This window comes from Vulpes lagopus, chromosome 17 (assembly GCF_018345385.1).
Source record: "Vulpes lagopus strain Blue_001 chromosome 17, ASM1834538v1, whole genome shotgun sequence".
In the NCBI taxonomy this organism is placed as follows: domain Eukaryota; kingdom Metazoa; phylum Chordata; class Mammalia; order Carnivora; family Canidae; genus Vulpes; species Vulpes lagopus.
This window is the reverse complement of record NC_054840.1, coordinates 27,988,940-28,002,809: the sequence shown is the minus strand read 5'-3', so window position 1 is coordinate 28,002,809 and position 13,870 is coordinate 27,988,940. Positions and strand designations below refer to the sequence as shown.

General features: G+C 34.7%; 1 protein-coding gene across 6 annotated transcripts in view; it reads left to right on the top strand.

The window, feature by feature from the left end:
- The window catches only part of FXR1 (FMR1 autosomal homolog 1), a 64,978-nt gene that overhangs the window by 32,195 nt on the left and 18,913 nt on the right, over positions 1 to 13,870 (top strand). For all 6 annotated transcript variants that reach the window (XM_041732054.1, XM_041732053.1, XM_041732052.1 and 3 more), the window contains exons 4-10: positions 4,040 to 4,111; positions 4,529 to 4,677; positions 4,906 to 4,999; positions 5,449 to 5,565; positions 6,869 to 7,039; positions 9,030 to 9,108; positions 12,727 to 12,836. In XM_041732054.1, the coding sequence (XP_041587988.1) occupies positions 4,040 to 4,111; positions 4,529 to 4,677; positions 4,906 to 4,999; positions 5,449 to 5,565; positions 6,869 to 7,039; positions 9,030 to 9,108; positions 12,727 to 12,836 (792 nt within the window). The remainder of the gene's footprint in view (positions 1 to 4,039; positions 4,112 to 4,528; positions 4,678 to 4,905; positions 5,000 to 5,448; positions 5,566 to 6,868; positions 7,040 to 9,029; positions 9,109 to 12,726; positions 12,837 to 13,870) is intronic.

Sequence of the window (13,870 nt, the reverse complement as noted above, 5' to 3'; positions counted from 1 at the left end):
AAGAAAGGTTGATAACATTATGATCCAGACTGGAGTTCATTAAAGTAATAGTTTGGTTGTGTGCTAGAATTTAGAGGCCATTTTTAATAAGGTTTGACTTAGAGTTATTTGGCAGAAAGAACCCTGAAGTAGAATTTTGGAATTTGATTCTTCATGTTCCATCCTCCACTCCATAAAATTGGACTTATTCAGCCTGAGTGCTGTTTTGTTTTTAGGTCTCTCATGGGTACTTTCTGGTCTTTTTAAAAAGCTCTTCTTTGGATTTGTAGAAACTTAGAATGTTAAAATAATGAGGGCTATTGCTTTAGAGTGTGATTTGCTCCTTGGGAATAGTTTGGAAATTTAAAGTCTGAATAAAGAGTTTCTATGAGCTACTCCTACTTCAATGATGCAGTAATAAATATAGTAATCAATGTCTGGGACACAGTATACTAGGGCACAGTTTTAATGCTGGGTCATTAAAGTGATTTTTTGTTGTGTGAGATAATACTGTTCATTTTGGAAAGAATGTGGTTGGGCCCACTACACTCAAGTGGAGCCAAATTCAAAGTTTTTGATTCAAGTTCAGGAACTTGGATTTAGTTGACTTAATGAGAGTGGCTTTGTCTTTCAGGAGTAAAGTTACTAGTGTAGCTTATGGAGGTAGAATAAGTATAAAATGGAATCTAGCATTTGTAAGGTTCAATGAGAGCTGCTGCCTCAAGGCAGTCCAGAATGGTTTATTCTCTTTTTTGGTGGTAAGCTCACATAGGAAGCCACATTACTTAGAAATTTGTGTTTTGGTGAAAATGGAATTAGAACAGAGGGATTTAGGTAATTTAAAGACTCTTTCCACCCCCCCAACCTTTTGAGGCACCTATTCACTAGGTTACCAAGAGATAACTCCAGTCCGTTTAGATGAACTACCTTTCTGAAATAGTACTTGGAATGGGCACTTTCTCTCTTGTTCTGAGGGTTTTCTTTTAACCTGTGTCATACTTGGGAAAATGGTCATCATCACTTAACCACTTGGGTCCAGTAGCCATTTAAAAAAAATTTAAGTATGTTTACATGTAATTTTGCAGACGTTAATAAAAGGATGCTGAAGATCAACATTAAGTATCTTAATCTTAATGAGTATTTAGCAAATACAGGGGTGCCTTGGCACAGGTGGCACAATTAAGCGTTTGACTCTTGGATTTTGCTCAGGTCTGGTCTCATGGTGGTGGAGATCAAGCCTGCCCTGTTGGGGCTCTCTGCTCAGAGCAGAGTCTACTTGAGTTTCTCTCTCCTCCCTCTACATCCCCCCCCCCCCCCCCATTCCCATCTCTCTCTTTCTGGAATAAATAAATAAATCTTTTAAAAGACATGGCAAAAAGAACTTTTTATTCCATATTTTCCTGGTTTTGATAATGCATATACCTAAAATGAGTACAGGTCTCTAAAATATTACTTACTACACATAAGCTATTATGCCTAAACCCAGAAGAAATTCTTCTTACAAATACTGATACCAACACATCCAGTAAGTTCTAGTTGATCATTTCATTCTGATTTATCTTATACTTGAATTATTATAATGCAGTACTTTAAGAATATTTTGGAACTAATTTTAGTGGCTTCTAGTTTTATTGAACAGAGAGCATAGTCATTCTTGTGCTTTAATTATACCATTTTCAAATTTAACCAATTGCATCGACTAATCCATTGAGTTTTTTGCATGTCTCCATCATTTGTTTCTTTCTAGTCATCTTTGCATACACAGCTGCCTTTGGCATTTGTCCACTTAGGAACTGTATGAGGTACATTTTGGTGCACAATCATAAAAGATGAGAGAATATGGTCACATGTCCTTTTAGAAAAACAGAATGGTCCAGAGTCTTGTTGCAGGATTTTGTCCCAGTTTGAATGATTAACTGGGTGAGGATACTAAATTTCCTTTTTCTCTTTAGAAGTATATTGTTTGGGAATATTCATCATCTGGAGGCTTCATGGTGGGAGATTCTGCTTATAATTTCACATTCACCATTAGAATCTAGCGTGCTATTATCTGTCTCTTCATCAGTCCTGATTCCTCTGATAATTGTGAAAGCCCTTCCTCTGTGAATTTTGTCTTTGCAGTTATGGGTGGAAAATTAAAAATTCTGAATTCTTAACTGTTGAGTGAAAACCAAAAGCAGACTGCAAGAATGATGTCTCCAGTCTTTTTATTATTTCTTGAAAGACTATGCAGTAAAGAAACTACAGGATGATGCAGTAGTAACGCTATATTTCACTGTTGTGTTCTTCCAGGTGATACCATCATTCTTCTCTTTTCTAGCCATTTTTTTGTAGCATAGTTGGGAATAATTGATGAATGATGATGAAATAGTAAAGTGTTTCAAGATACAGAAAAAAAACAAGATCATTAGATTTCCTTGTAGGTTTATAAGAGGTTCCACTGGATACATAAAATAATTTGCAAGATAGGATGAATTTTGTTTTATCTAAAAAAGAAGTAAAATTTACTGTTTTTTTTTTTTTGGAGACGTATAAGAAAAGATAAGAGTTACAAATAGATTTGGTCATAAAGAAATGCAAAGCTAAAATTGAGTCCAGTGGAGCCTGACTGTTATGTTGGTCTTCTTTCTGATTATGGTGCACAGTGAAGTTGATTATGAGCTTTTGGCTTGAATATCCAGTTACATTTCTAGTATTCCCCCACTTCCCTGATTATTCCCCCACTTCCCAGATTAGATCTGATCAGTGAAGGTTCCAGCATTCCAAAACTTTGCTTATTATCAGTAGTTGTTTGTATTTAACCAAAGATAAGTGTTAACGTATGTTGGTAGATTTCTTGTCTTTCTCTGCAGAGACCTCCTTCGGTCATATAATAAAGATTTTTATGGAGTTCCTCTTGGTTGTCTTTTCTTCCATCCCCCTAGTTTTCCACGTATTGAAAAATAGATCAAGATACTGTACCATAAGAAATAACTCTAATCCTTGAAAGGAAACTTTCTTAATTTGTTACTTTACAAAATACCTGATAATTATGAATACAGGGCATATAAGATTTTTTTCACAAAAGAGGTTTATTTATTTATTTTTTAAATTTTTATTTATTTATGATAGTCACACACACACACACAGAGAGGCAGAGACACAGGCAGAGGGAGAAGCAGGCTCCATGCACCGGGAGCCCGATGTGGGATTCGATCCCGGGTCTCCAGGATCGCGCCCTGGGCCAGAGGCAGGCGCCAAACCGCTGCGCCACCCAGGGATCCTGGTTTATTTTTTTATTTTTTTTTTTTTAAAGATTTTTATTTATTCATTCATAGAGATGCAGAGAGAGAGAGGCAGAGACACAGGGAGAGGGAGAAGCAGGCTCCATGCAGAGAGCCTGACATGGGACTCGATCTAGGGTCTCCAGGATCACGCCCCAGGCCACAGGCGGTGCTAAACTGCTGCGCCACCGGGGCTGCCCCACAAAAGAGGTTTATAAGATACTTTTGTACCTTGCTAGATGTACTAAATGTGTATAAATTTATTGTTCAACAGAACAATTTTACTGTATTTGATGTAGTTTCGTCATGAAGGAATCCTATACTTGAAGGTTTTAAAATTGGATTTCTTACTTTTTGAAAACAGCTCTTTATTTTAGCATTCTAAAAATATTATGAGATTTAAAATGTCTTTAATTAGTTTTAGCATATCCTTGTGTCTGATACTTGAATCATCAGAATAGTGCTTAAAGATGGATAGTATTGACAAATTGAAAGAACTCAGTTTTACTATATTAAACTGCTTTGTGAGAAGCATTCTTTAATAATTTATGTTTGGAAACACTCATGAATTTGGAATTAGATTTCCAAGGAGCCAAATTGCCCAAAAAGGGTTGTTTTGTTTTTCAGTAGTAAAATTTAAGCACATGTGACTCCCTAAATTATGTTTTAGTGCACTTTTAGTGCAGTGGCATTTTTGATTCTAGAGTTTAGTGGGATTTTGCATTTATAATAAGTCATTATAATGTTGAAATATTTCAGAATAAATGGATAAAGGCCTTTTTTTTTTCTCTTCTCAGGTATATTCAAGAGCAAATGACCAAGAACCATGTGGATGGTGGTTGGCTAAAGTTCGAATGATGAAAGGAGAAGTAAGTGATATTTACACTTGCTTTGTGACTAGTTTCCAAGGAAATACCTCAACTCTTGGTTTCTGTAAACATTACTTTAATTCTTAGTTTTATTTCAAAATATCTCCTTTGGAAATAGTTGACCATACATTTAAAAAACTCATTAGACCATTTAGTTTTATTTGTTTTCTGATTTTGGAAACATCTAAGCTTTTCTTCAGGGACGCACTTCAAGAATGTGAGGACCACCAAGGTTCATGCTTGTAAGAGCCTATAATCTAGTTTAGGCAAATCAGATTGATGTTACTAAGCTGTGCTTAGTATTTGTGCCACAAGGGGGTGGGTCTACTGGTTAAGCTGAGCAAGGCAATTAGAACTTCATTTAAGCTCATTATTTTTGTTCAGATGGGATTTTTAAAGTATTTTGATGTCTTTTAGTTTTATGTCATTGAATATGCTGCTTGTGATGCCACTTACAATGAAATAGTCACATTTGAACGACTTCGGCCTGTCAATCAAAATAAAACTGTCAAAAAAAATACCTTCTTTAAATGCACAGTGGATGTTCCTGAGGATTTGAGAGAGGCGTGAGTAACTTTGTTTACTATTGAATTGCCTTGTGAATTAAGAGGATTTTTCTAGTGCCACAGAAATCTTTTTTCCCCCAAACATCCAATCAAAAACTTATGATAGAAAATCTTTTTAGTAAACAAAAGTTTTAATAGTGTCAAAATGAAATACTTCATTTGCATTATAATTGCCTTCTGAGTTTAATCTATTATTTAGGTCTTAAATATGAATTAATTTCTCCCTAGGTGTGCTAATGAGAATGCACATAAAGATTTTAAGAAAGCAGTAGGAGCATGCAGAATTTTTTACCATCCAGAAACCACACAGCTAATGATACTGGTAAGATAACTCCATATTTTAAAGTAGCCAATGGATGTTTCACAGATTTTATTATAATTAAATATTTGAAAAGTTAAGAACTAACTTGGTATACAGTGAATTTATTAATTTATGGAAGAAAATTTTTTTAGAGCTATAAAATGTTAAATTTCTATTTTTCATGGAGTAAGGAAAAAGATCAATATGATATTCTTAACAATATGAAATTCTTAATGTATGGGAATCTAGATCCTTCCCGGCTCCCATCCCTCTCCCCCATCATAATTTAAATAGCAGAACTAAATATGAGAATTCAGTAAAGGGGGGTAAATTCCTCCTGTGAGAGGAGGAATGGTGGGTGAGGAGAGAAGTGTAGTAGATAAGAATCAAGGAAGACTTTATGTGGAAGGTCCTTGTTCGTATTACCTTAAAAAATACGATTTTTGAGTGATTAATTTCTTTGTTCATAGTCTGCCAGTGAAGCAACTGTGAAGAGAGTAAATATTTTAAGTGACATGCATTTGCGAAGTATTCGTACAAAGTTGATGCTTATGTCCAGAAATGAAGAGGCCACTAAGCATTTAGAAGTAAGTGGGTTTATTCAAAAGGTTTTTTGTGTATCCTGTTTAATTTCATAAGTATATTATTCAAGTTCCCTGGCTCAAACTGCTTGATTGTTAGGTAAGCCAAGAAGTTGGGACCTATTTTGTGGCTAATAGGAGTCATTGTACCTTTAGAGCAATTATTTTTTTCTGTTACTTTCCCCCAAACGTAGCCTTCATTTGCTAAATACCTGTTGAGTTTTTTGTTAGGACTTAGATAACAAGTGTCACAGAACTTAGAAATTCAGTGGGAATATCTAGTAGAACTGTATTACTACTTTTTCTTTACTCTGTCCTTCACCTTTTTTACTACCCTGTCAGCTGTCATTTATAACACATTTCCATTAGTAACTAGTTCACTATAATAACTAATGTAAGCGGAGAGGAGGGCATGTAGATATAAGTTTTAAAAAAGAAGCCTGTTGTTGCTTTTCTGTCCCATCCTAAGGTACTCTGTTTTCTCCTATTCTTCATTGACACACTGTTAGGAGACCCCTTCTCCCAATGCACCACATTCAGATCTTAGAGAAATTGAGGTATGTTTGTCTTTAGGACAAATTTCTAAATACCCCTACTAATTTAAAATTTCCAAACAAGGGAATACGTGAGTGAGTTTTGAAAAATGAATCATCTGAATTGGAGAACTCCTTGCATCAATAATTCTAGAAAATTGTTATAGAATTATTATTTTCTGTGATCATGATTAGATAGACTTTATCAAACTTTTTTCCCCTTCTATTTATATCCCAAATGAGTATCTTATATTTTTCCTTAGTTCTTTTTGTTTTTTTTTTAATTATGGTAAAATGCAACATAAAATTTACTATCTTAAACCATTTTTAAGTGTGCATTCGAGTAGTGTTAAGACTATTCATGTTGTTAACCAATTTCCACAACTTTTCATTTTGCAAAACTGAAACTATATCCATTAGACGATTTCCCATATCCCCTTCCCCCCACCTCAGGCAACCAGCATTCTACTTTGTTTCTATAAATCTGTCTACTTCTAGAAACCTCATGTAGGTGGGATCATACAGTATTAGTTTTGTTGTTGTTGTTCCCAACTTATTTTTACTAAGTTCATTGTCTTCAATCCATATTGTAGCCTGTGTCAGAGTTTCCTTTTGAAGGCTGAATAATTTTGTATGCTTATATCTCATTTTGTTTATCTGTTCAGTCAGATTTGGTTTGCTGCTTCTTCCTGATTACTATGAATACCACAAACGGCATACAAAAAAAATATTTTGGTCTTTTTGTAATATAGATTCTAATATATCTCTTTTACTAGTGCACAAAGCAACTTGCAGCAGCTTTTCATGAGGAATTTGTTGTGAGAGAAGATTTAATGGGCCTGGCAATTGGAACACATGGTAGTAACATACAGCAAGCTAGGAAGGTTCCTGGAGTTACAGCTATTGAGCTAGATGAAGATACTGGAACATTTAGAATCTATGGAGAGGTAAGGTATTATTTGTCCCTCACCATAATAACATTATTTAAAAAAAAATTTTCTTTGGTAACTTTATTTTAACTATTGTTCGATCATATTTTATTTGGAATTTTAATTTCCCAGTGAAATAGTTTAAAAATCAGTCAACTGTAGTAATCATTACATGCGTACAGATGGATTGAAAGTAATATTGTATTATGGACAATAAAAGGTTTACTGAGTAATGTGTACTGTTATCAGACGTTTAACCAGCTGCTTCTGATTTTTTTTATTTTTTAATTTTTAAAAAAGATTTTATATATTCATGAGAAAAACAGAGAGGCAGGCTCTATGCAGGGAGCTCGATGTGGGACTTGATCCCGGGATGCCAGAATCATGCCCTGAGCCAAAGGCAGGTGCTAAACCGCTGAGCCACCCAGGCATCCCCTGCTTCTGATTTTAACTCCATTTTATGTGCTTTACATATAATTCGCCTTTTTTTTTTTTTTTTGGAGTGCTTACTGTGTGTCAGGCACTGTCAGTTGTAAATAGCATATAATGGAGCTTTTGAAGAACTTGAATTTAATGTTTTGTCATTGGTTAATTGTGACATTTGTGTGTACTAGAAAATAATAATCTCAAAAATAATTCAGACTTTTCATTACGACCATCCTTTGCATTAGAATAAATGGATGAGTTTTGGGGGTGATAATTTCAAGTCTTTTTTTTTTTTTTTGATTTTTATTTAGTAGCACGTGTGTGCACACAAGCATAAGAGCACAAATGAGGAGGAGGGACAGATATGGAGAGGGAGAGGGAGAGTCGGACTCTGAGCAGGGAGCCCAGCATGGGCTTGATCCAAGACCATGGGATCATGACCTGAGTGGAAGGCAGACACTTAACTGACTGAGGCACTAGGCACCTCTGAAGTCTTAACTATTCATACAAAGCTCTTCTCATGAAAAGCTGGGTCATATAGTGAATCTGACTAGAATTCATTTTTCATTTCTGAAACTTGAGACATGGCCAGTATACAGTAATTAAAAGGCTTTGGAGCCACACTGCCTGGATAGGAATTGCTTCTATCACTTGGAGTGAACTTGCTGAAAGTTACTTAACTTCCCTGCATAATTTTCCTCAATATAAAATGAGTAGTGCTTACATTACAGTTGGAAAGGATTAAAAACATTTAAAAGATATATTTGTGTTATATATGATGATGAGCCCACAGTACACTTTGTCGTTACTGAAGAACAAACTGGGCACCTGGGTGGCTCAGGGGTTGAACGTCTGTCTGCCTTTGGCTCGGCGTTATCCTGGGGTCCAGGGATCAAGTCTCAATCCAGCTCCCCATACGGAGCCTGTGTCTCCCTCTGCCTATGTCTCTGCCCTCCCACCCCCACTTTCATGAATAAATAAATAAAATCTTAAAAAAAACCAAAACCGTAAAAGTGGAAGGTAACTTCCTGAGAACTACCGATTCCCTTTAGAAGGGCTCCCTTCTCCAATCTTCTAGTCTTTTTAAATTATACCCATTAGAAGTTAGGACTTTCAATGATTTTATCAATAAGTACTTCTTAAAAAATATGCATCTCCACAAAACCCGCTTTTAAAAATTATGTTGAGAATGAAAAAACAGTGCAGACGGTATAGACAATATGAATAATTTGTATTTAACATTCATCTAGAGAAATTTAACACTGAAGTACGGACCAAATATTTTAAGGATTGGGTTAAAGTTTGGCTACTGTAAGTAAGCTAAACTCTTTGCTGTTTTCATAGGAACTTAAAAGGGCATATTGTTTTTCCCCCCTTTCCCTTAGAGATGTTCTCATAGTCTGTTTTTTTTTCCCCTTAATGCTTTAATAATATTTTTTAAAGTACTTCATGAATTACTTGACCTGAAATGTCACTTTAGTGGGCTGAGCAGAATCTTGTACTAGAGCATAATTCAGAATTTTTCATTTTTTGTGTTTTTGTTTTGGATTAGGATTTTATTTTATGTTTATTGTTCTTGCAGAGTGCTGATGCTGTAAAAAAGGCTAGAGGTTTCTTGGAATTCGTGGAGGATTTTATTCAGGTTCCTAGGAATCTTGTTGGTAGGTATTCTGCTAAATGTTAAATAAGTTAAATGTTACTAATTCTCTATGGTAATTTAATTGAAATTTAATTTTGTTTGATGTATTTTATTTGTAGTTATATGGAGTATTTGATAGTTGTTTTCACTTTTTAGTAATGTAGTATATGACTAGTATCTCATTATTGTCATATTAAAAAGTAATTTTCTTCTATACAGGTTGACTCACTAATAAGACCATGATTTTAATAAGTGTGTCACTACATTTTTTTTAAAAGCCATCTGACCACTTAGGTTTGCTCTACTTATACTCCATTCACTTAATATATTTTTATCTCTCATATATGTCAATCAAAATTGTCATAGTATTTTTTGAGAAGGTGTTTGTGATATTTATTTTTTGTTTAGTGCAAAAGAGAAAGTAAGTGGACTAACAATAGGGAAATAAACTTCTACACAGTAGGCCTTGAATAAATAATACTTGGTTGTTGCAAAGGCATAGAATATGATAAGAAGTCATGGGCAGGAGAGAAGGATGGTTATGATGATAGGGGAAGTTTCATTATTAAGTATCTGACACCATTAATGGAAATTATTAACCCATGGGTTGTAAGTTAAGTGACAAGGTTTTGAGTTTTAAGCTGTAGTTAAAGGAGCTTTATAGCTTGGGATGAGTTGTTTAATAGCTTTGTTATTAATACCCTCTACATCTGTGTGTTATCCTTTTAAATGCTGTTTGAGATAAATGGGAAAATTTTGGTCATGTATTAATACTCCGTAATTATCTTAAACATTTATTATAAAAGTAAGCATTAACATAAAGCAGCAGAGGCATTTCCTAGGAGGGGCTTGAGTTTTTGTCCACTATTAGTTTCTTGACCTTACTGAAACAGAGCCCTTTGGACTCTATTTGTACATAATTATACCTGTTTTGCCTTTAGGGAATGATTTTATGTTTAAGGTGTTCTATTTATCAAATCTTATCTTTTTTTAAAAAAATTTTTTTAGCTGTAGGTAAAATGCCCCAAGTTTCCACTGTAAAAAGATGTTTGTTTTGACCAGTAACAAGTTTGTATACTCTGGGACAGTTAATCTACAGCACAAGAGCTTGGACAGTTTTCTTGTTTTTTTTACTGTTAGTTTGCTTCTTACCTTTACCCAAGCTTTTGAATAGGTATGACATACTACCAAATAAGTAAGCTCCATTTTATTTGTTCTTGTTCACTGTAGATTGAACTGCTGGTATGATGAGTTGAGATGTTGAAAAAGCTTGAAGAAGCTTTATATAATTCTAACACATTAAGATACAAAGTATTATCAAATGTTTATCATTGTCCAGTGAAATTACTTTTGACAAGCTGCTTTGGAAAATGAATCCCCTATTTTCTTTAAATCACAATTATTGATACTTATTAGGAGTTAACATTGTGCTTGCTGCTTTATAGAACATAATTTAACTTAGGTTTTTTTACTTGTAAAAATGATTTGGAGATGAGGGTGTGCAAGGAAATTAGAGTTCTTTTCAACCTGATTCTATAGAAGATAGAGTTGGTCCTACAGAATTTGTGGTAGTGTTAAATTTGAGTAAAAATTCCTGATACTTCAGAAATAAGGAAATTGGAATTATTTGTAGTTCTCTGGTTTTTCTCTTTATTCATTTATCTGTGCAGTGATGTGAGTACCGATCCTGTCTATTTTTTCCTCTACTCTCTTGGTTTGCTTTGGTGATTTGGGTTATTTGGGACCCTTTAGAAAATATACATTAGTATAACCATTGTATACATTGGTGAAATACTCTGAGGTAGTGTGAAGATTTCTTGGTTGTTGTATATAATAATACTACATTTCCCTCCAAAATATTTTATGGGTGAAGCAGTCTTTTGAAAAATAGTACATTCTTAGTACAAGTGAAAAAGAAAGTGGACTGAGGAGTAAAAGGGAATGAGGACTACTTGGTGGGTAAGTTCAAGAGAATTCTCTTATATATTCAGGCTCTAAGAGTTCTAGACCCCGACCATTTCCTCCCCTCCTAAGTCAAAAGAAAAATATGTGAACATTGATTTAAAAATGAAACGTTTCACCTCCTGGAAGCCTTCCTTAATCACTTCTTTACTCTGTCCCTTCAGCATTTATGCTCAGTGCTCAATTTATACTACAGGTCTGCTTCAGTTTGTCAATATGCTTTGGAATTTAAACTTTGGAAATGATCAGTTAAAATATTGACGGTCTCTGGTGGGACTAAATAAAACATTCAGGTAGGTCCCTGCCACAGACCCCCAGAAAGGTGATGGATGTACACTCACCACTGGTATAGTTAATAGAAGGAAGGGGCAAAGATTCTGGGGGAGGGATTATGATATATCAATCTGATTTTTGATGTTTCGAAAGATATTTGCTTATTTTTAGCAGGGTCAAGGATGGAGTTGCTGCTTGAGCTTCACTGTGTTAACAATGAAGGTTGCTTTTATATACTGCTGCTAGGGCTGCTCAGAGAAGACCTACCTACATCATGTGAATTCCCTGTCCTCCTCTGTTTTTCTTTTTACCTGTTTAATTGCTGCTTTTAAATTTAGGGTTATTAGTGGGGAAGGAGGTTTGAGAATAGGGTTAGAAAATCTTAAAAAAAAAATCTTATAATGGTGTGTTTGCTATATTGACCCATTTACTCTTCCCTTATTTATTTGTCAGTGGAAACTGTCTTCTCAAGCATGCAATAGGAAAAACTTCCATTTTTAACCCGTTTCAACCAAAATTAACTTACTTTGGAAATAGATTGCTGATTTACTTAAAAAAGAGTGATTTGGAGTTAACTTTTATAAGGGATACATCTGTTTCATACAGGGAAGGTTACATGAATATTTACTTCTGTTATCAGGTAACCTTATCCAGTATTGCTTTACTATTTTACAAATTTGCTATCTTTGTAAGAAGAGTAAGTTCCTAAGAGGGAGAGAATTTCCTACCCCCCTTTTAGTTTCTCTTTTAGTTATTGGATACTCCGTAACTGCTGTTTGATACACGTTAAGTGTGGTAGAAGGTAAATTATTTGGATTTTATGTCAATATATAGTATTTCATACCTAGGAAGATAGCATACTGTATACATACTATATGTATTTGTATAGCTATGAAGTACTTGGTGAAAAATGTTAAGTGCAAACATTTCATTGAAGAGAGTATTCATTTTAAAAGTATCTTCAAGTTATAGATGTGTTTTGTTCGAATAGCAACTTGAATATGAAAGTAAGATTGAATTTGTTAATATAAACAAATTGATATGATTAATGCCGAAATAAAGTGTTTCTTTTGCCTTGTATGTCCATAGTTTTGGAATGGGTTGCATTGGTATTTTAAAATATTGAAATGATGTAGAGCACATTAAAAAATGTTTAGACTTGGAAAATGTCTTATGTGTGAGCAGCGTGTCAATCTTAGTTAATAATAACCTTAGGCATTCTGAAGAGAAGGAAGTTTGAGGCAAGGATAAAATTCCTCTAGTGTTCAGGGTGAATATATTGAGAGTAAAAAAATGGAGTTTTGCTTGGTTTTTTAAATTTGATAGCAAGTCAAATTATTTGGGCTGGAGTTGGAAGAATAGCAGTATTGGTTTTAACTTGTTACATTTTTTTCTCTTATTAAAGGAAAAGTAATTGGAAAAAATGGCAAAGTTATTCAGGAAATAGTGGACAAATCTGGTGTGGTTCGGGTGAGGATTGAAGGAGACAATGAAAATAAACTACCTAGAGAAGATGTAAGTATTTAACATGTAATTTTTTTAAATCTTTTTTTTTTTTTAATATTTATTTATTTATTCATGAGAGATAGAGAGGCAGAGACACAGGCAGAGGAAGAAGCAGGCTCCATGCAGGGAGCCTGACATGGGACTTGATCCCCTGTCTCCAGGATCACACCCTGGGCTGAAGGCAGCGCTAAACTGCTGAGCCACCAGGGCTGCACCTTTAACATGTAATTTAATATGCCTTTTTCTTTGTTTTTTAAAACCATGTTTTGTTCTTGCCTGACTTAACGATATTACTTTATATATTAGAAATCGGGTTCCCTGGGTGGCGCAGCGGTTTAGCGCCTGCCTTTGGCCCAGAGCGTGATCCTGGAGACCCGGGATCGAGTCCCACATTGGGCTCCCGGTGCATGGAGCCTGCTTCTCCCTCTGCCTGTGTCTCTGCCTCTCTCTCTCTCTCTCTCTCTCTCTCTCTCTCTCTGACTATCATAAATAAATAAAAATTTAAAAAAATGTATATTTTAGAAATCATTTTGGTGAGTTGTATTTAGTAAACTACTTAGGGTCTGATGCAGTGGAGTTTTTTTCTTCTTATTTTTTTTAAAGATTTTATTTATTCATGAGAGATTCACAGAGAGATTGGCAGAGAGACACAGGCAGAGGGAGAAGCAGGCTTCATGCAGGGAGCCCGATGTGGGACTCGATCCCGGAACTCTAGGATCACTCCCTGAGCTGAAGGCAAACACTCAACCCCTTAGCCACCCAGGCGTCCCGATTTTCTTCTTCTTTTTTAAAATTTTTGTTCCCCACAATATTGCTTTACATGCTTAGAAACAAGTCATCTTTCAGTTGTAGGCCTTGGGATTTTGGTTTCATAGTACTCCAGTAAAAAGCAAATTTTTTGGGGGAAAAAAAGTTTTAATTTGATAATTTTAAGAGTTCTTTTTTTGTATTTAAAAGTTTGTCGTAAAGGAATTTTTAGTAAATAACTATAAACTTAACCTTTTCTAGAATCTGAAAACAATTTTTTTTTTTTAAAGATTTTA